Source organism: Miscanthus floridulus, chromosome 7 (genome assembly GCF_019320115.1).
Source record: "Miscanthus floridulus cultivar M001 chromosome 7, ASM1932011v1, whole genome shotgun sequence".
NCBI lineage: Eukaryota > Viridiplantae > Streptophyta > Magnoliopsida > Poales > Poaceae > Miscanthus > Miscanthus floridulus.
This window is the reverse complement of record NC_089586.1, coordinates 133,602,068-133,623,503: the sequence shown is the minus strand read 5'-3', so window position 1 is coordinate 133,623,503 and position 21,436 is coordinate 133,602,068. Positions and strand designations below refer to the sequence as shown.

Here is a 21,436-nt window from a genome sequence, read left to right as displayed (position 1 = left end):
TGAGGCAACTACCTCCATCCATTAGCACCTTGGTGAGCCACTTCGTGCTGATGATCGGGTCGACCACAAGCGGATATCTCCCCGGCTGCGGGACGCTTTTTGGGTGGTCGGTCTGATCAAAGGTTATGGCGGAGTCCGACCATCGGAGGAAGGTAGGCGCGGCCGGCTCAGCTGTATAGACCTCATGGCGCGCAAACTTCTGGCGGCGCTTGGAGTCGTAGGCCGCCGACCCTCCGAAGATCATGAGGCAGCCATCCAGCGTCGAAAATCCATCGTCCTTCCCCTCGGCGTCGTCTACGGCCGGCTTGGGCTCCTTCCTATGCTCCCCTTGTTTGAGCCTCCGGACAAGAACCGCTTTATGAGGACGCATTCCTTGTATAGGTGCTTGACGGGGAAAACATGGTTCGGGCATGGCCCTTCGAGCAGCTTCTCGAAGTGGTCCGTGGTACCCTCGGAGGGCTTCCGACCCCCTTGCGGTCGGCGGTGGCCACGAGCGAGCCCTCCCGCCGCTGCTTGTTCTTCTTCTTGTTGGGACGGTTGGAGGCACCTTCGCCGGCGTCCTCGTCCCGCTTTGCCTTGCCTTTGAGGCAGTCGAAAATTGCCCCGACCGCCTCCTCGCCCGAGGCGTGGCTGGTGGCGATGTCGAGGAGCTCCTTGGTAGTTCGCGGGCCCTTACGTCCTAGCTTGTGAACCAAGGACTCGCAGGTGGTCCCAGACAGGAAAGCTCCCATGACATCGGCGTCGGCGACGTTGGGCAACTCGTTGCACTACCGGGAAAAGCGCCGGATGTACCCACGAAGAGTTTCCTCGGACTTCTGTCAGCGGTTTTTGAGATCCCATGGGTTCCCAGGGCGCGCGTATGTGCACTGAAAGTTTCCCACGAAGATCTCTTTTAGGTCCGCCCAACTTTGGATTTGGTTGGGCGGAAGGTGTTCCAACCATGCTCGCGCCGAATCGGCTAGGAACAATGAAATGTTGCGGATAATAAAATCGTCACTATCTGCTCCACCGACTTGGCAAGCAAGCCGATAATCCTCGAGCCACAGTTCGAGGTTTGTTTCCTCGGAGTATTTCGGGATGTTAGTCGACGGTCGGTACCGCGGTGGGAAGACGGCGTTAAGGATGTGTCGGCCAAAGGCCTGAGGTCCCGACAAGTCACGGCTCGGGCTTCGGTCCTCGCCGCTATCGTAGCGTCCGCCATGACGAGGGTGGTAGCCATGGCTAGCCTCCTCCCTTGCATCGCCACGGGCACACCTGCGGGCATCGAGGGTGTCGCGCGCGTCACGGTGGAGGCCGAGACATTCATGCACCGGGACCGCGGCGCGCGGCCTGCCGCCTTGATGCACCTGGTGGACTGACATGTCCCTGTCGGGTCGCTCTGAGGGTGTGCGCTGGTTGGCATCGAGCTCGCGTCGTCGGGACAACGAGCTCTCGGCCTGCTGTGCCGCTGCACGCTCGAGTAGCGTGTGAATCTCGTGATGGACCCGACGATCCTCGGGCGTCGCGGGCCCTAGAAGCCCCCGGAGCAAGGCCGCCGTAGCAGCGATATTCTGGCTTGCCCGGATGAAGTGTGGGAGGGCTTCGTCGTCCTCAATGATCCTTCGGTTCACATCACGGGCCACGGCGCGCGCACGCCCACCGTCTTCGTGGCGCTCGATCTCTCGCTCGAGCTCTACGCGTTCCTTCTCGAGCTGGAGTCATGCTTCTTTGAGATCTTGGTGCCGTGCCCTCAGCTGCTCTACCCACAAGCGAGGTGGGGCCCTGCGTCCCCCTCGACCTCGTCGTCAAGGTCGTTTGTTGGGGTAGCCCTCCCATGTGGATGCTTTCGATGTATCCCTCGGGGGTATCTGCCATGAAACATTCACACGAGGGGTGATGGCTCCCCCTGCTGGAGTCAGAGTTGGAGGGCGACTCCGATTCTCCCGCGAGAAGGTCGTCAAAAGATTCCACGGCATATTCTGTCATCCCCACGAACTCGTCGTTCGCAGGGGATGAGGGCGTGCGTTGCGCCATAGGTGGCCAGCGGTCTTTGCGGCGTTGTGCAGACTGAACGGGAGCGTTGTCAAGGCGCTTCGGATGAGGTATTCCGGGAAGAGCGGCTCTCCTCCGACAAGCTGTGTCATGACATTGGCGAACGAGAAGGTGAGGCGACCCAGGCCCTTCTGGGATGGTCGAGGTCCTAGAAAGGCACCGAGTTGGCGCTCTAGCCTCCCGTAATCGAAGCCGAGGAGCTGGTCGCTCCTAGGGGTGCGGGCCTTCGGTGCATGCAGCTGTAGCTCCTCAAGCGCCTCAGCGATCGCGTCAAGGCCGGTGGGGTGGAGAGTTTGGACGACGGCGGGAACTTACGCCAACTCTCCCTCCATCGAAATGATGAAGTCCAGGTTCCCGAAGCGCACGTGCGCGCCCGAGACCCAGCTGACACCGTGACTAGCCATCCAATGCCTGATGTGGACGTCGAGACGCGCAAAAGGCCCCTACCTAGCGCGCCAACTGTCGGTGTTTTTCAGACCACCGACGAGTAAATTTGTATTTGCACGTGTGGCTCGGATGGTGTGCTCGGAGGTCACAAGGGTTTATATTGGTTCGGGCAGAACGTCCCTACGTCTAGTTCGCTGCTGCTCGTGTTACCGGCACTTGATTTGCAGTAGGGGTTACAAACAGGCGAGAGAGGGAGATGATCCCAAGTCTCTGATGGAAGAAGTGAAAGGGTGTTGAGAGTTCGCTTGTCACTTAGCCGTCTGCTCGTGTCATGCTCTTATGTTTCGGTTTCCCTTCCCTTCATAGGGTGCCCTGCTTTCCCTTTTATAGGCGAAGGAAAAACGCGGATTACAATGGAGGAAGAGGCGAAGAACAAGAGAGAGAGGGAAGAAGGCTTACAAGGTCGCCGGCTCCTTTTTCTTCTTCATGCAGGTCCCGCCAATCCTGTAGATGTCAATAGGGATGGCTCCACGTCGCGGCCCTGTTCATCATTGGCGCCATGCGCAAGTGTCATCTGCCGGTCATGGCATTCTATTCCGTCCCGGCAGATGCCGTGGTGAACTGACGCGCCTGTCAGTGTTTGTACGAGGGTTAGGCAGAACAGCACTGACATGCCCGACACTATTCTTGATCTAAGTCCTCAGGTATGGCCCGTCATGGCCACAGGTTCCATCGAGGCGTGCCAGTCTCTTCCCTGGTGTCAGAGTTTTGACCTAGGCCCATACGCTTGGACCTAGAGTGGTTGACGGCGGTACGGGTCCCCGTCAGACGAGACAGAGCCCGCGGCCTTGGGCGAGACCCCCGCGGCCTCGAAGTCGGGAATGACGGAGCCCGCGTCCTTGGGGTCGGACGAGACGGAGCCCGCACCCAAGGGGTCGAGCGAGACGGAGCCCGCGACCTTGGGGGTCGGGTGAGACGGATCCCGCGACCTTGGGGGTCGGGCGAGACGGGACCCGTACCCAAGGGGTCGGGGGAGACGGGACCCGCACCCAAGGGGCCGGGCGAGACGGAGCCCGCACCCAACAAGTCGGGCGAGGCGGATCCCGCGACCTTGGGATCGAGCAAGACGGAGCCCGTACCTAAGGGGTCGGGCGAGACGGAGCCCGCGGCCTTAGGGTCGGGCGAGATCTTTTAATACGTCTCGGGCTATCCGGGAGAGTCAGCGTGAGCGCTAATCTCCTTGCTTTGGGTATCCCTACTATCGATACCCGACATGTCGACAGAAGGACCATGAGGAGAATCTAAAGAGAGTCGTGAGCCAAAGGGCGCCTAGCTCAAACGGCTAGGTGACCCAGCGGCACTCCTCAGGTCTTGGGTTCGACTCCCCGTGGGAGCAGATTTCAGACTGAGATTAAAAAAATCCCCTTGCCCGTTCCCATGTGCCAAAACGCATTGGAAGGCTCCGGCCCGATTCTCACAGGGTTACGGCACCTCCTGTGTCAGGATGGGGGCGGGGGTTCGGGGATTTTCTCGATCTATATGAGAAGATACTTCTTCTTAACGGAAAACCCGAGGGCCGTCATAACCCCTGCAGGTCGAGTTTTAAAGAGAGTCGTGAAGCGTCTTAGGAATCCAAAGAGGGATGGCCTTGTTTGCACTGCTAGGAAGCCATGGGTGGTCGTCGGTATGCGCAACGTAGACTACAAGCGTGCCAGACATTTTCAGGTTGACCTTTCTGCATTCAGGAACATTCTTGAGATTGACAAAGAGAGAATGGTTGCCAAGGTCGAGCCTCTTGTTAGCATGGGTCAGATAACTAAAGCTACCTGCCCGATGAATCTTTCGCTCGCTGTGGCTCCTGAGTTTGATGACCTTACCGTTGGTGGTCTGATAAATAGTTATGGAATTTCAGGGGGCTCTCACATCTATGGCCTCTTCTCTGACACGGTTGTCGCGATGGAGGTTGTTCTTGCAGATGGTCAGGTTGTGAGAGCTACCCAGGACAATGAGGACTCTGACCTTTTCTATGGCATGCCATGGTCCCAAGGCACAATCGGACTCCTCGTTTCAGCTGAGATCAAACTCATTCCCATCAAGGAATACATGAGGCTCACATATACTCCTGTCAGGGGGACCTTGAAGGAAATCGCGGAGTCTTATGCTGATTCTTTCGTGCCAAGGGATGGTGACCCTGCAAAGATCCCTGACTTTGTACAAGGGATGGTGTACTCATCCTCAGAGGGTGTGATGATGACCGGTGTTTATGCCTCGGAAGAGGAGGCAAAGAAGAAGGGCAGCAAGATCAACCGTGTAGGCTGTTGGTTTAAGCCCTGGTTCCACCAGTATGCTGAGGCGGCTCTGAAGAGGGGTGAGTTCGTGGAGTAGATTCCTACAAGGGAGTACTACCATCGCCACACTAGATCCCCGTATTGGGAAGGCAAACTGATCATACCGTTCGGGGACCAGCTCTGGTTCAGGTTTCTGCTTGGCTGGCTGATGCCACCAAAGATTTCCTTGCTCAAGATCACCCAGGGTGAAGCTATCAGGAACTACTACCATGACAACCACGTGATCCAAGACGTGCTGGTGCCGCTTCACAAAGTCAGCGACGCTCTTGAGTTTGCTCACCGTGAACTGGAGGTACAATTTCCTTTCTTTTTTCTTTTGCATCGCTGGTGGCTAGTCTAGAGTCTCTAGACCATGCCCTCTTCAACTTGGTTGGGATGGGATTCAGAATTTTGTTTTTTGATCTGATCTTAGGTTTACCCAGTGTGGCTGTGCCCGCATCGGCTGTACAAGCTTCCCGTGAAGACGATGGTGCACCCGGAACCAGGATTTGAGCAGCATCGCAGGAAAGCCCAAATGTTCACCGACGTCGGCTTCTACTACGCTCCTGCCTCTGCCTCTGTTCTACGGGGTGAGGAGTTCAACGGTGCCGAAGCCGTGTGTAGGCTGGAGCAGTGGCTCATTAGGAACCACGGGTACCAGGCGCAGTATGCGGTGTCTGAGCTGAGCGAGAAGGACTTCTGGAGAATGTTTGATCCCTCTCACTATGAGCACTGCCGCCGCAAGTACGGCGCTGTAGGGACCTTCATGAGCGCCCACTACAAGTCCAAGAAAGGCAGAAAGAGCGAGGAGGAGGTGCTCGAAGCTGAAGCTGCCATCCTAGAAGATGCCGATGCGGAGTGACATAACAGGCTTGGCTTTGATTCCATTTCCATCCATCATGGCTACTCTAAACATCCAGTTCTGAACTATATATCCTTTCCCCTCTAACTTGATGTGTGTTGTTGGAAGCTGTTGAATAATTTTAAGCTGTAATCACCTTTGGCTAAATAGTTACTCATTGATGGTTTCTGATAATACATTTAGTTGGAGTTTGAGAAAGTAATGAAAGCTTCCTTTATCAAAAAGAAAAAAAAGTTGTTTTGCATTTGCATCTGTCTGTCAGCTTGAAATTGTATGTTGTGCCATAAAATCAGTTTTTTTTTTGGCAATATTCTGATAATATATATAATGAATTCACTTTTCTTCTGTAAGTTTGCTTGCCAAACTATAATTGTGATAATAATTAAACCCTGCGGGTTGCCAAATCTCTGCACACCTTTTTTCTGTGAGTTTGCCAGCCAAAATATCCGTACGCAGTCATTAGCTGAATCTTCAGCCTGTTTGGCTGAAGTTACATGGGCACTGTTCACATGACGGTCATCCAGCCAGAACAATATTTTTTTCTCATACCAAATCAGCCAACAGTAATAATCCACGAACCAGCAGCTCCAGCCAAACAGGCTGCTTATTGTAGGATGCTACTTGTAATATGCACTACTCTCTCTGTCAAAAAAAAAAACAATCTCGCTTTCTTCTAAGTCATATAATTTGAATTTTGACTAAAATTATAAAAATACTAACATTCATAATACAGAATATACATTATTAGATTAATTATAAAATATATTTTATAATAAACTTATTTGGAGACATAAATATATCAATACCATTCACTATAAATTTGGTTAAACTTAAACTTGTTTGATTGACACAAATTTCATAAGCCTTGCACTGGGTTTCACCTCTTACTGCAAAAAGTGGCAGTGCTACTGCCTTTATTTATTTATTAAAAAAAAAGAAGGTCTGAAGGTGAAGCTTTGTTAATTTTGTTCAGAGAAGAGATTTGAGCTTTGACTATTCCTCGGCTGCTGTATCCGCCCTCAGCCGTAACAGTACGGTCAGGCCCACCTGTCAGCGAATGTGGACAGGCCCACACCGAGCCATACCCACTCACGCTCGCTCACGCACCGTGATAGCAAATGGCGGGAAGCAGGGATTCATTTCCCGCGCTTTTTCCCGGTCTCCCGCCAGGTTGCTCTGCCTTTAGGGCTCCGCTCCCTTGAGATCCCCTCCCATCGATCCTCTCATCTGCCCACCCGCAAGCCGTTCAGCCGCCGCCGCTCGTGACTGGGAAGATGATGCCGTCGAGCCAACCCGACTTCTCGCCGTCGCAGTTCACCTCCACCCAGAATGCCGCCGCCGACTCCACCACGCCTTCCAAGGTCCTCTCTTCCTCTCGCCGCGGGGACTCCCTCTTTTGCTTTCTTCAACCTCAATCCGTCGGTTCCCTTAGCCATGGACTTACCTGACTTGTGTGATTGGATTTGTCAGATGCGCGGCGCGTCCAGCACCATGCCGCTCACCGTGAAGCAGGTCGTCGACGCGCAGCAATCTGGCACCGGCGAGAAGGGCGCTCCGTTCGTCGTGGATGGCGTCGAGATGGCTAACGTATGGGGGCCTAAATTCGACACGCCTCTTCCCCTGCGCTATGCGTTTCTCAGCCTTTCCTCTTCTTCGTGCTTGGATTAGTTGACATGGACATGTTCTCGCCGTTAATTCGTCAGCCGCGGTTCCCTTTTCAGATTCGACTTGTGGGGATGGTCAACGGCAAGGTGGAGCGGACGACCGATGTGACATTCACGCTCGATGACGGCACCGGCCGCCTCGATTTCATCAGATGGTGAGCCTAATGTAACACTGCTTGTTTGGTTCTCTCATAGTCAATCCCAGAAATCTTATCAGAAAACATCACCATTTATTTACTCATAAACACCAATGCTGAACATCCACATTGGGTTATAACCAGAAAACTACATAGGTGCCTGTGAAAGGAATACCTGTGCAAGTGGAATGTTTCAGTAACAGTTCCATCTGTTGTTCCTTACAACCACTGAACCTGCCTTGCCAAGTTGCCATTGTATGCTTCCTGTCAACCTCCTTAACAACTTCAAGTTCTCCCTGCAAGGATAGTGATTCCAGTGTGACCTGATAAGTTGTTGAAGTGATACAAATTACACTGCTGATGCCAACTTGTCAAGAAAAGCTGACCTGAAAGTAACCATGTATTATGATTAGGGCACTTTGGAATGCAGGAATTTCACATGAATCAATTCATTTTCACAAGAAAAACACTGGAAACAGGACAAAATCCCGCCTTCCTCCAAAGGAGGCCTTAATTTTTCTTCTTTGAGATTTTTAGTCTTGCATTCATTGTATTCAAGAACCATGACATAGATTCCACTGGATCTGGCTGTACAACAATCTGAAACCACCTGTTGCTGGCTTTAATAACTGCTTGCAGGAACTCGTGTGGACTAACCTCATCTTATCAGAACACATCATCTTTTACTCATAAACACAAAGCTAAACATCTGCATTAGGTTATAATAACCAGAAAACTACATAGCTGCATGTGAAAGGCATACATGTGGAAGTGGAATGTTTCAGTAACAATTCCATCTGTTGTTCCTTCCAACCACTGAACTTGCCTCACCATTGTATGCTTCCTGTGAACCTCATTAACAACTTCAAATTCTCCCCGCAAGGCTAGTGATTCTAGTGTGACCTGACAAGTTGTTGAAGTGATACAAACTGCTCTGTTTGATGCCAATTTGTCAAGAAAAGCTAACCTGAAAGTAATCATATAGTGCTTCTGGCCTTAATAATTACTTGCAGAATTCGTGTAGACTAACCAGATTTTGTTAGTTTACCAAATCTTGATGTAAAGGTATAGCACAAAATCTTCTGCAAACTGATTTAATAACCAACCTAGCCCTTGAAGTTCCTACCATGCCACATCTTGCGTGTCAGTTCCCCAAAATGTACTCAGTCTGCACTTCAGTGAAGATTTTTTTTTTCTTTTTTGAAAAGAAATGGCTGGCTGGAGTTCTGCCATAACAACTTCAAATTCTCCCCGCAAGGCTAGTGATTCTAGTGTGACCTGATAAGTTGTTGAAGTGATACAAACTGCTCTGTTTGATGCCAATTTGTCAAGAAAAGCTAACCTGAAAGTAATCATATAGTGCTTCTGGCCTTAATAATTACTTGCAGAATTCGTGTAGACTAACCAGATTTTGTTAGTTTACCAAATCTTGATGTAAAGGTATAGCACAAAATATTCTGCAAACTGATTTAATAACCAACCTAGCCCTTGAAGTTCCTACCATGCCAAATCTTGCGTGTCAGTTCCCCAAAATGTACTCAGTCTGCACTTCAGTGAATTTTTTTTTCCTTTTTTGAAAAGAAATGGCTGGCTGGAGTTCTGCCAATAATATATTGATAAGGAGATCTTTGTCTTGTTTTATAAAAGAAGATAATAATCACCAATGTCATAATCCTACGTTCAACCAAGTTATTCATGTCTTATCATGTTGGTTGTCTGCGATTAGTAATAGGTTTCCTTACACACAGTTATGTTATTTATGTTTCTGTTTCGCAGGGTGAATGATGCTTCAGATTCTTCCGAAACTGCTGCTATTCAGTAAGTATAAGCTACAGCCTTTACATTGTTGTTAAAGCATTTCACTATCTTTTCTGGAGGAAAGTCGCCATGCTTTTGTGCGGATAGATCACAGTTTTCTCTCTCTTTGGTTATCAAGGAATGGTATGTACGTTGCGGTCATTGGAAGCCTCAAGGGACTTCAAGAGAGGAAGCGTGCTACTGCTTTCTCAAGCAGGTATCCTGGCAGTAAGTTCGTTTAAGCTGAACAATTCTTACAATGCAGCATACAAATAATATATTGATTTTCTTTCAGGCCTATAACTGATTTCAATGAGGTTACGCTGCATTTCATTCAGTGTGTTCGGATGCATATAGAGAACACGAAATTAAAGGTGTCGCCCTTTCCTGTACTAAGGTCATTGAAATATTCCATGCTGTCTTTCCCGTGGCTTTGTTTTACAAGGCTTTTGGTTTACATCATAGGCTGGCAGTCCTGCACGAACCAGTTCTTCTATGGGAGTGTCAGTCTCAAATGGTTTCAGTCAATCAAGCACACCAACATCTTTGAAATCGAATCTAGTAAGTTATAGTTGCAGTTATTGCATTGATTATTTAATCAAAACCTTTTCACATATCACCGTGTCTTACTAATTCCTATAGGCACCAGTGACCAGTGGAGCAAGTGGATCCGATACTGATTTGAGCACGCAGGTGCTTAATATTTTTAAAGAACCAGCGAACCTGTAAGTCATATCTACGGGCGTACCCAGTGCAGAGAGCTCCTGCTCTGTGTGGGGTCTGAGGAAGGGTGTCAGTGGCAAGCCTTACCCTCGCCTGTGCAATGCGAGGAGACCGCGAGTGGCCCCTCCTTTTTCTTTGGTTTTGACCAGCCTTTCCAATAAACTGCCCTAAATAAAGTTTATATTACACATAATCATCCTTTTCTTTCTTTTATTTCTTTCTTATCAAAATATGATTCCACATTACCTGTCCTAAGTTTAATAATTACCCTTTCACTTAACAAATAAAAAGTTGATTTGTTGTGATGCCTTGGTTAGCAAGTTTTCTTATCTTTATTTGTCATTCTATTGTCGACAGTGAGAGTGAGCATGGGGTACATGTTGATGAAGTTATCAAGCGGTTCAAACTGCCGGAGAAGAAGATCATGTAGAGCTCTCTCTTCACTTTCACTAGCACACAGGAAAAAAATAGAGTATTCTCAGCAGCTCCTTTGTTATGCAGGGACGCTATTCTCGACAATGTGGACTTGGGCCATCTCTACTCAACAATTGATGACTCCCACTTTAAGTCAACTTAACCAATTGAAGTTGTAGCCAAAATCAAGAGCAGTCAGCCTGCTCGAATGGCAGAGGACTAAGTATCACTTGACAGAACTGATTCTGCCTCCTTGTACTAACCAAGGTCTGAAAAGGGAGGGAATTTTGATGGTGTTGAACCTATCTATGATGGTCCTATATGTATGGGTTATGGAAATATCATGTTGTGCCAACTAGTTGATTTGCATCATCTGATGAAGTTGTGTCAAGGAAGACTTTTGATGGTGTTAGACCTATCTAGGATGGTCCTATATGCATAGGTTATGGAAATACTGTATCTTGTGTCAACTAGTTGATTTTCATCATCTGATGAAGTTGTGCCAATGAAGATGAGTAGTGACTCTTCGTCTCAGTAGTGACAAATCGATATGGTGTGATATGTGCTGATGCAGTGCTGGGTTGGGATAAAGTTAATAAAAGTTATTATGCTGCTGTTAAGCAACAGTGCTGCCAGATGGAATTGCATACTAATCCACGGATGGTGGACTAACCAAACAAATTGTGAACCGGTCATGCATACTTGTACTGGATGCTGTTTGTCCATGTGTGCAAGCACCTAGCTACAGGAGACTTACTATACAGTTCGAATTGTGAACAGCTGCCTCTCCATGGATGTTGAAAAGCTTGAATTTTACACTGTCCAGCCTGCTACCTCTCCAAAGTCTCCATCGGTCAAACTGTTAATAAGCCCGGAGACATTACAAATTTACTTAAAAATAAGCCTGGCAACGAGCCCAATTAAGGCTTCCAGTCCAAATACAAGGTGAGGAGGACAAGTGTTGGAAGCTAGCTACTAACCATACAGTTCCTTCTTGTTTGCACAACAGTAGCTTTTGTACCCATCTCTGTCCTCTTATGTTGGGCGCTATCTAGGTGTACATGGGCTAATTCTGTTTTAAAGAAAAACAAACTGTGTTACAAATCATATCTTCATTTTTCTAAAGAAAATTCGGATGCCTATGTTAAAATGGACCATATATATGCTATGTTTTTTTGCTTTTTGTTTTCGTGCGTCCACACTAGTAATTTGTCATTTCTTGCGTATGGCAAAAGAAATTTAGTTTGGACTTTCCCATGTATTCCTAAATAGACCTAACTGTGGATACTAGAATTTTTGAAAGTATAATTTCTGATGGAATTTACGAAAGGTTTGTTCCAACGTTTTATCCTATCTTTACTCAGGATAGGCTAAATATGGCATGGCACTAACAGACTGATGCTATTAGCAGTATATTGGCATGGCAGGAATCCATTTTCCTGAATTCCTAAACTAGAATTCCATGGGAATTGGCGAGTTTGTTTGGTTATCTCCGCATACAGATGGTACCAAGACTTGTGTGGGAGGTAAGACCCTGGATACCCACGGCAGACCACATGGGTTGCGCCCCCTGGGGTGGCCCAGCCCATAAGACGAAGTCTTGCGGGGCACGACTCTGCTAAGCGTCTCCCGCAAGACACCGGAAAGATATCCTAAAGATACTACGAGATCTGTTAGGATATGTATGATCCCAATATTCCTGTAATCAGTTATTACTTTCCGGTTATCTCTCAGATCTAACCGACTTGTAACCATGCTCCTCGGACTATATAAGGCGGGCAGGGACCCCCTTTAAACTCACGCAATATCATACGGTAGCTAATACAAACCAACAGACCACAGGAGTAGAGTATTACGTCATACTGACGGCCTGAACCTGTCTAACTCGTGTGTTTCTGTTGCCTTCTTGTTCTTGATCTCACGCTCCTCTGCCGATCAACCTACCTTCGTGGAATACCCCTCGGAGGACCGCCGACAATATTCTATCGACAGTTGGCGCGCTAGGTAGGGGAATGCGTATTGTTCCTTGTCGAACAAGATGACTTTTTCCACAGGCTCTTCGTCCCTCCCGCAGCCCGGCCAGATCTTCACGGTCGGATCCATCTCGTGGGTCATCAACGCTAACGGAGTCGGAGAGCTCCTCGAGCCGGTGCAGATCGTTTCTGCGCTGACCACCCCCGCACCTGCAACTGCTGATCCGATCTCGGAGCCGATTCTGAGGTTTCCTTCAGCAACAACTCGCCGTCCGCTTCCTCGCTACCAGAGGAGGCAGATCAACAACAACGATCTGATCGAATCCATCGATCGGGTTGGACTGAAGCTCGCCGATTGTCTCCATCGCCGAATCGGCTCTGGACACTCTGGTTCAGCACCGACCACCCTCCGATCCAGATCTATCGGAGGCTGCTTGGGAAACTGTAGGGGTTACGGCCCTACCCTTCGGGTTCACCAACGCCGCCGTCGCTTACCAACACGCCCTGAGGGGCAAACTCACCAACCAGGTGGAATGCGCCCATCTACTCGTCGACCAGGTCACCGTCCAATTTTTGCCAGCCGTCAACATGCTACACTTAGGCTGGTGCCCCGGGGTGCCCCTCCAGACCACCTCGGAAGAAACTCCGGGCTCCGAGTCTCAAGGCTCTACGGAGACCCTCGCCAAAACCTTCTCCGAGCAACTCCTCCTTCCACCCTTCCGGGGTGGTGCGATCTTCAACGTCAGCATCGACAGCCCTCCTCGGAATGGCGAAACCGAGGAGGAGCACGTTGCTCGGGAGAACCAGAACATCAACCGCGCGCAGCGCTGAGAAAACGAGGCAGCCATTGCGAGGGCCGAGGCTGCTCGGAATAATCGGCTCGATTCACAAGGAAGACCGCTCCCGCTCCACCACGACCTTGACGAAGAATTTCTCCGCGTGACGGCCACGACGTCTTCAAGACTCCAAGCGCCAATCTGGCAGTAGCCCGCCAATGAGCTCGCTCGTTTCCCTCAAACGCCCGAGCTCGCCAAGATCGCTGCCATGCTCAAAGCGGCTCACTGTCAGGTCAATGAGATTCACGAGGATCAGAGACCTTGTGCTCTACGAGCACGATTCACCGATCAGCTGCGCCAAGATCCAATCACACCGCCCTAGTCAAAGCTATTTCGCCGACCAGTCCGCTACCCTTAGCCCGGGGGTTATCGCGCCGAACACCATCGCCAACATGACCAGGAGGTCGAACAGGACGCTCGAGTGCACCTCAGCAACCTCCGGGATGCGCGACGGCGTATCAAGCAACATTGTTTTGGTCGCCATGAAGACGAAGTGCGTCGCCGCCAGGAGTACGAGCAGGAGTACGGCAACCCGAACTCAGCCCTCGAGCCTATCCCTGACCGCAACACTGCAGACGATGGCGTCGACAACCCTGAGGGGCCTCCAGCTTTCACAAGGGCACTCCGAACACTTTGGTGGCCCCGTGGTTTTAAGATCACTGGGGTCGAGCCCTATGAAGGAAGAATGAACCCGACACGGTGGCTACAGGCTTACGCCACTGCTATCCATGCCGCCGAAGGAGACACCAGCGTCATGGCGAATTATCTCCCTGTCATGCTCATGCCACCCGCCATGAGCTGGTTTACCAGCCTTGTGTCGGACTCCATTGGATCCTAGGAAGAGCTGAAGAAAGTCTTCACCGACAACTATATGGCCACGTGTACTCGACCCGACACCAAGCATGATCTCAGCCGCATCAACCAAAAGCCATCCGAGCTCCTCTGTAGCTACATCTGATATTTCTCCGAGATGAGGAACTCTATTCCCAACATCACGGAAGTTGAGGTCATCACCGCCTTTATCCGAGGACTCCACCATCGCGAGCTTCGCTACAAATTCAACCTTAAGCCACCCACCGGCATCGGTGAGATGATCACTACGGCCAACCAGTACACCGACGCTGAGGAAGCCGAGGTGCGCTTCAACGAGGATGCAAGCACTCATCGCCCATCTCATCGCTACGACGACCGCCCCGATGACCGACACCACAGCGACCGCCGCCCCGACGACCGCAGCTACCATCGCAACAGTGGGCGTGATCAGACAGGAGGACCTAGGCCTAGCCAAAATCGTCGCCACCGGCCAGACCACATCGTCGCCACCGTCAGTCAACCTCGCACCAAGCACAACTACGACGAACAGTACCAAAAGATCCTCGATGACCCATGCCCTCTTCACAAGAATGCCAAACACAAGATGAAGGAATGTATTGGTTTGACTAAGGAGTTCCAGGACAAGAGGCTCGACGACGACGCCAACGATGGAGCTAGAGGTCACCGACCACCTAGGGGCAACAACAATGCCTTTTAGGACCACGATAAGGTGGTTGCCACCATCTTCGGGGGCCTCGCCTCCACTGAGAGCAGAAGAGAGCGGAAGCTCGCCGCACGGCGGGTGTTCTCTGTCACTACGAAAGATGCCACCGCTAACCCCATCTATCGCCCATGGTCTGAGGTCCCCATCACCTTCAGCAGGGCCGACCAGTGGGTGGATATTCCATACACAGGGCATTTTCCCCTTGTCCTCGACGCAACCGTACAGAAGGTGCTCTTTAGAAAAGTGCTCGTTGATGGTGGGAGCGCTCTGAATCTCCTCTTTGTCGAAGCCCTAAAAGAGTTGGGCCTCGGTTTGTCAGATCTCACACCTTCCGACTCCACCTTTTGGGGTGTGGTGCTAGGCAGGGCCTCCAAACTGCTTGGAGAGATTACCCTACCAGTTCAGTTCGGTACGGCAAGCAACTACCATGTCGAACATATCAACTTCTACATCGCCGATTTCAACATCGCCTACCACACCATACTTGGTCGGCTAGCTCTAGCCAAGTTCATGGTCATGCCGCACTACGCCTATCTAGTGCTGAAGATGCCTTCGCCTACTGGAGTCTTGGCCTTGTGGGCCAACCTCACCATCGCCTACGCTTGCGAGGCAGAGAGTCTCGCCCTCACCGAAGCTACCGACCTCTCCATCTAGATGGCTAGCGTGGTCACCGAAGTCAAGATGGTGCCTGCCAAAGACATGGAGATCCTAGAGCTGGAGCCTCCCCGCGCCTCTGCCAAGTCAAAGGAAGTCAAGGAGGTCAGCCTTGGCCTCAACGATCCCTCGAAGACTGTGAAGATTGGGGCTCACCTTAACCCCAAATAGGAAAGCGCGCTCGTCTCCTTCCTACGTGCCAACACCGACGTGTTTGCTTGGAAACCTGCAGACATGCTGGGGGTACCACGGGAGAAGATTGAGCACTCCTTGAATGTCTCATCGACTACCAAACCGATCAAGCAGAAACTCCGCCAATTCGCGCCAGACAAGAAGGAGGCTATTATGGTAGAAATAAAACGGCTCTTAGCTGCTAGATTTATAAAAGAAGTGTATCATCTAGATTGGTTAACAAACCCTGTTCTTGTTCGAAAAAGGAACAAAGAATGGAGAATGCGTGTTGATTATACTGATCTTAACAAACACTGCCCTAAAGACCCCTTCGGCCTGCCTCGGATAGACAAGGTTGTAGACTCCACCGCTGGCTGTGAACTGCTCTCCTTCCTTGACTATTACTCCAGCTATCACCAGATTTCCCTAAAGGAAGAAGATCAGATCAAGACATCATTCATCACGCTCTTCGGTGCTTACTGCTACACAACCATGTCCTTCAGACTTAAGAACGCTGGAGCAACCTATCAAAGGGTCATCCAGATGTGCCTCGACCAACAGATCGGCCGCAACGTCGAAGCATACATCGATGATGTGGTCGTCAAGACCAAGGCCGTCGACAATCTTATCGTTGACCTTGAGGAAACTTTCGCCAACTTGAACAAGTACCGATGGAAGTTGAACCCTTCGAAGTGCATCTTTGGAGTTCCATCCGGTATACTGCTGGGCTACATTGTTAGTGTTCAAGGCATTGAACCCAACCCTGACAAGGTCTCCGCCATCACCAACATGAAACGGTCGATATGTGTCAAGGATATACAGAAGCTTATAGGCTGCATGCCCGCCTTAAGCCGCTTCATATCACGCCTTGGTGAAAAAGGGTTACCTTTCTTCAAGCTCCTCAAGGCCTCCGAGCGCTTTCCCTGGTCGGAGGAGGTAGACATAGCTTTCGAGCAACTCAAGTTGTTCTTAACAAAGCCTCTGATCATGACAGTGCCATGACTAGATGAAACTCTGTTGATCTACATCACCGCCACTTCCTGCATCGTCAGCACAGTTATTGTCGTTGAACGCGAGGAAGCCAGGCACGCCTACAAGGTGCAACATCTGGTGTACTTCATAAGCGAGGTACTTATTGAGCCCAAAACTCGTTATCCTTAGGTACAAAAGCTGTTATATGCAATCCTAATTACGTCGTGTAAGCTCCGACACTACTTCGACTACTACAAGATCGCCGTGGTCATTGAGTTCCCTCTGGGGGACATTCTCCGCAACAAGGAGGCCAACGGCCGCATCATCAAGTGGGCTGTTGAGCTTGGTACTTACTCCATCGAATTTAGAAGCAGGCCTACCATCAAGTCATAGGCGCTCGCTGATTTCATCGCTGAGTGGATAGAGATCCAAGAGCCTATCGCTGCCACTTGCCTCGAGCATTGGGTGATGTACTTCGACGGCACCCTTAACATCAACGGTGCTGGAGCGGGCATTTTGTTCATTACGCCGACCAAGGATAAACTCCGATACGTTCTTCGGATACACTTTCTGTCCTCTAACAACGCCGCCGAATATAAAGCATGTCTCCACGGACTTTGTATAGCCATCAAGCTCAGTGTCAAACACCTCATGGTGTACGGGGATTCTGCACTAGTCATTAACCAGCTTAACAAAGACTGATCTTGCTCCAGCGAGAAGATGGACGCATATTGCGTCGAAATCAGGAAGCTTAAAGGAAAATTCTACGGCATCGAGTACCACCATGTGGTACGCGACCAAAATCAGCTCGCCGATCACTTATCCAAGTTGGGCTCTTCTCGCTCCATGATCCCATTGGGGGTCTTCATTCAGGATCTCCTGGTGCCATCCATCAAAGAAGATAAGGAAGCTCAGGAAGTTCTCCCCGCCGAGCAACTGGTGCTTACAGTACTTTCGCCGACCGCCGATTAGAGGGAGCAATTTATCAAGTACCTCACCAGTGCTGAGGTACCCACCGACAAGACTAAAACCGAACGCCTAATTTGTCAAAGCAAGCATTATGTGCTGGTGGACGGCAACTTGATGAGGAAAAGTGCTAAGGAAGGGATACTACAGAAATGCATCACCCAAGAGGAGGGAGTAAAGCTACTTCTCGAAATTCACTCTAGTTCCTATGGCAACCATGCGGCCTCGAGAACACTGGTTGGTAAGGCCTTCCGAGCTGGTTTTTATTGGCCCACAATAGTCACTGATGCAGAAGACCTCATTCGACGTTGTGAAGGATGCCAATTCTTTGCTAAGCAAATACACGTGCCGACGCAAGAGATGCAAACCATCCTAGCTTCCTGGCCCTTCGCATGCTGGGGACTAGACATGATCAGGCCTTTCAAACCAGCACCAGGTGGTTTTCGGTACGTATATGTCACCATCGACAAGTTCTCCAAGTGGATTGGATATAAACCGCTCGTCTCGGCTACTGCAAAGAAAGCAGTCGAGCTCTTTGAAGATATCATCTATAGATTTGGTCTCCCAAACAGCATCATCACTGACCTCGGAACTACATTTACTGGCCATCACTTCTGGGATTTCTACGAAGATCGTTGCATCTTTGTCAAATATGTCTCCGTTGCCCATCCAAGAGCCAACGGCCAGGTCGAACGGGCGAACGGCATGATCCTTGATGCCCTCAAAAAGTGACTATATCAGAAAGAAGAAAAGCACCCGAATAGATGGCTCAAGGAGCTTCCAGCTGTAGTATAGGGACTATGTACTCAAGCTAGTCGCAGCACCGGTGTGACTCCATACTTCTTGGTCTATGGCTTAGAAGCCATACTACCAGCGAACATTGCCTTTCGAGCACCTAGGGTGGAAAACTATGATGAAGAGCAGGCCACGGCTATTCAGTCAGAGGACATCGACAGGGCTGAGGAAGAACACCTAATCACCTACGTCCGCATAGCTAAATATCTGGAAGGCTTATGGAGGTACTACAACCGAAACGGCAAAGGTCGTTCATTTGCTGTCGGCGATCTTTTTCTTCGTAGAAAACAAAAAACTAAAGGGATGCACAAGCTCTCTTCCCCTTGGAAAGGGCCTTATGTCGTCAAAGAGGTTACCCGACCAGGGTCTTATCGCCTAAGTGACTTAGAAGGAGTCGATGTTCCCAACTCATGGCACATCGAACACCTTATACATTTCTATCCTTAAAATGCTCCAGATATGTACTCTCCACTTTTATATTGAATAAAGTTTTGGTCTCCATAACTTGTCTCCATTTTGTCTCCATTGTGGTTTAACATCCACTCGCGGTCGCCGAGCTCTATGCTACTTCATAACGAACTCCAATACGTAATCGCTATAACTGTGCCGACCACGTTCCTCCAAATCTCCAACATTATTGCCGAACTATTTTCTCCAAAATCGCCGAAAGATTTCTCCAAGTCGTCGACACATTTTTTGCCAAAAAACGCCGAATACGTTTTCTCCTAAATCGCCGAGCACGTTTTCTCCAAAATCGCCGAACACGATTTCTCCAAAATCGCCGAACATGTCTCCTTTAAATCGCCAATGAATTTCGCCATGTTTTTTCTCCAAATCGCCGAACATTTTTCTCCAAACCTCCAAGATATTTCGCTGATCGGCGAGCAACATACTTTCTTTTCTATTCTTTTTGGAGAAGACCCAGTCTCCGTTCTCTCCCTACACGTGCTACGGTCTCCATGCTCTGCGATATGGGTGGTTGGCTGTGGTTCCTTGGTCACGCCTATTTGTCCTACACGTCTACAGGCTCCGCGCTCGATGTTATGGACTATGGGTTAGCCAAGGCTGAGAGTTCAGCATCGAATACATTGCTCGAACGCCGTTTATATTATCTATATCTCCAAGTCATCTTGATAACCGTCGTGCAGCACACGTCTTGTTCTTTTCTCTATGGAGAAGACCCAGTTTCTGATCTCTCCCTATATGTGCTACGGGCTCCATGCCCTGCGTTATGGGTGGTCGACTATGGTTCCTTGGTCACGCCTGTTCCTCTTATGCGTGCACGGGCTCCGCGCTCGACGCCATGGACTACGGGCTAGCCGAGGCCATATGGGTCAATAGCAAGCCAACTGCTCGGACTCTACTTACATTACGTGGTTAAAACTATGAAGATTTTTTCGCTGAAATACAATCTAACCGCATACACATGCACCTTATAATATTTATCGTATACATAAGTATTTTTTATGCCTTCGTGCGTTCTGACTGCACTGTCTAGAAATTACAGATGATATCCGCCAGGCGGATCATTATGCCCCGCCATCGCCGTCCATTTCACCGAACAGGTCTATATCGCTTGCCAACTTCTTCGCTGCTTCCTCCACCTCATCCTCGAGCTGTTGGGTCTCTGCTTCGCTCAGTCCTTCGGTGAACCCGCCCCCTATCACCTGAAGGTCAGTGGCTGGATAGTGGGACCGAACCATAGCAAGGGCGTGGGTAGCGGCGGTAATAACGGCGCCACGGTTGAATCCCTTGAAGCCCTCCCACGCTATTTTGCACCTTTCGATGACGATGTCTAGGCACGGCGGCCTACCGTCGAGCTGAGGAGCCACTTCTGGTTCAACGCAGTCGAGCACTGGTCTGATTCCAACAACCATGGTGTCAAACTTGTCCTTTTGGGTCTAGGCGTCTTGCTCTAGCACATCGAATTGTGCCTTGACCCTCTAACGGTAGTCTGCAAGCATTACAAAGTTCCATCAGGCGAGGAAGTTACTTTAGCGGTAATCCCGACCAGGGAATACTCACCGTTCAGCTCCTCGGCTAGCTTGCTCGCTCGCCCTGTCTCCTTCACCTTCTCCTCTCGGAGTTGCTCGAGGGCCTGGCGCAGCTGGCCGAGCTCTACATCTTGTTCTACAAGTACGATAGTTAGCACCAAAAGTAAGTGTATCCAACTATGCAGAGCACTTTCGTCGATCACACGTACCTTTTTTCTGCTCGGAGATTTTCTACAGCTGTTCCAAATGCTCAGAAGCATCCTTCAGTTGTGTGGAGGCAGTGGCCAGCTGCTCGAACTTGCTCCGTAGTTGTTCTTTTGCAATCGCCAGCTGTTTAGACAGGACTCCTTTCTGGTGCTCCAGATCTCGCGCATTGGATTCAGCAAGGTCTCGCTCGCGCCGGGCCCTCTGAGTGTGTTTCTTCGAGAGGTTTATCACCTCTTTGAGTTTTAGGTTCTCCTCAGCGAGGGGCTCCATCCTCTTTATTAACTGATCCACTGCTCGACAGTCCGATTTATTCCCTGAAATTCACAAGGATGATAATGGTATCCGATTTCCAACGCTAAAATGAATGCTCTGGATTCAGTACTAACCTCGATTTGTTTTATTACTCTGGCGAGGGCAGATTTCAGCCTCCTTATCTCCTTGGGGGTGTCCTCTTCCTCCATAACTATCACCTCGTCACCGCGCCTGCGGAGGATTCGGACGGATTGGGTTTGAGGTTCAGCACGAATGATCTCCTCCACCTCGTCCTCTTCTTCCGCAGCAACGAGAGAAACCATCGGGGGGCTTTGTGGCTGGACAAAGGGTCCAACCACACCCCATGATGCCTCCGGGGGCGCTTTAGCTCTAAGGGGGCCATCGGTTTGGTCGACCTAGACTCTGGTGCTTCGCTGGCAATTCCAGCTTCAGCTCCCGAAGGCCTGGCAGCAACCACCATCGCTTTAGGTATTGTTGCTGACTCGTTCCCCGCTGATGCCAACCTCTCACCATGTCCAAGTCCACCTGCAGCAGTGGTTGAGTCTTCCGTTGGCTGTCGAGCACCCGGGGACCCCGACATGGGAGCTAACGGCGTTACCTCTGCTCCGGGATTAGCCTGAGGTTGTTCAGACAAGTCTGGATCCTCTGTCTGCCTTGCACTGCATCAGATCATCTGGTCAAGCGGCAACAAAGCTAAGACAAGACAGCAGAGTGAC

The 21,436-nt window shown here is 50.1% G+C and overlaps 1 protein-coding gene and 1 pseudogene across 1 annotated transcript; both read left to right on the top strand.

Annotated features, from left to right (window-relative positions):
• Positions 1–3,957: 3,957 nt before the first annotated feature.
• Positions 3,958–5,607, top strand: LOC136466327 (delta(24)-sterol reductase-like; annotated as a pseudogene).
• Positions 5,608–6,749: 1,142 nt separating this feature from the next.
• Positions 6,750–10,683, top strand: LOC136464891 (replication protein A 32 kDa subunit A-like). Its single transcript, XM_066463840.1, has 10 exons — positions 6,750–6,968; positions 7,078–7,194; positions 7,329–7,426; positions 9,185–9,226; positions 9,345–9,422; positions 9,501–9,579; positions 9,671–9,766; positions 9,848–9,930; positions 10,286–10,354; positions 10,430–10,683. The coding sequence occupies exons 1-10, from the start codon at positions 6,882–6,884 to the stop codon at positions 10,503–10,505; spliced, it is 825 nt and encodes a 274-aa protein (XP_066319937.1). The 5' UTR covers positions 6,750–6,881; the 3' UTR covers positions 10,506–10,683.
• Positions 10,684–21,436: the final 10,753 nt, after the last annotated feature.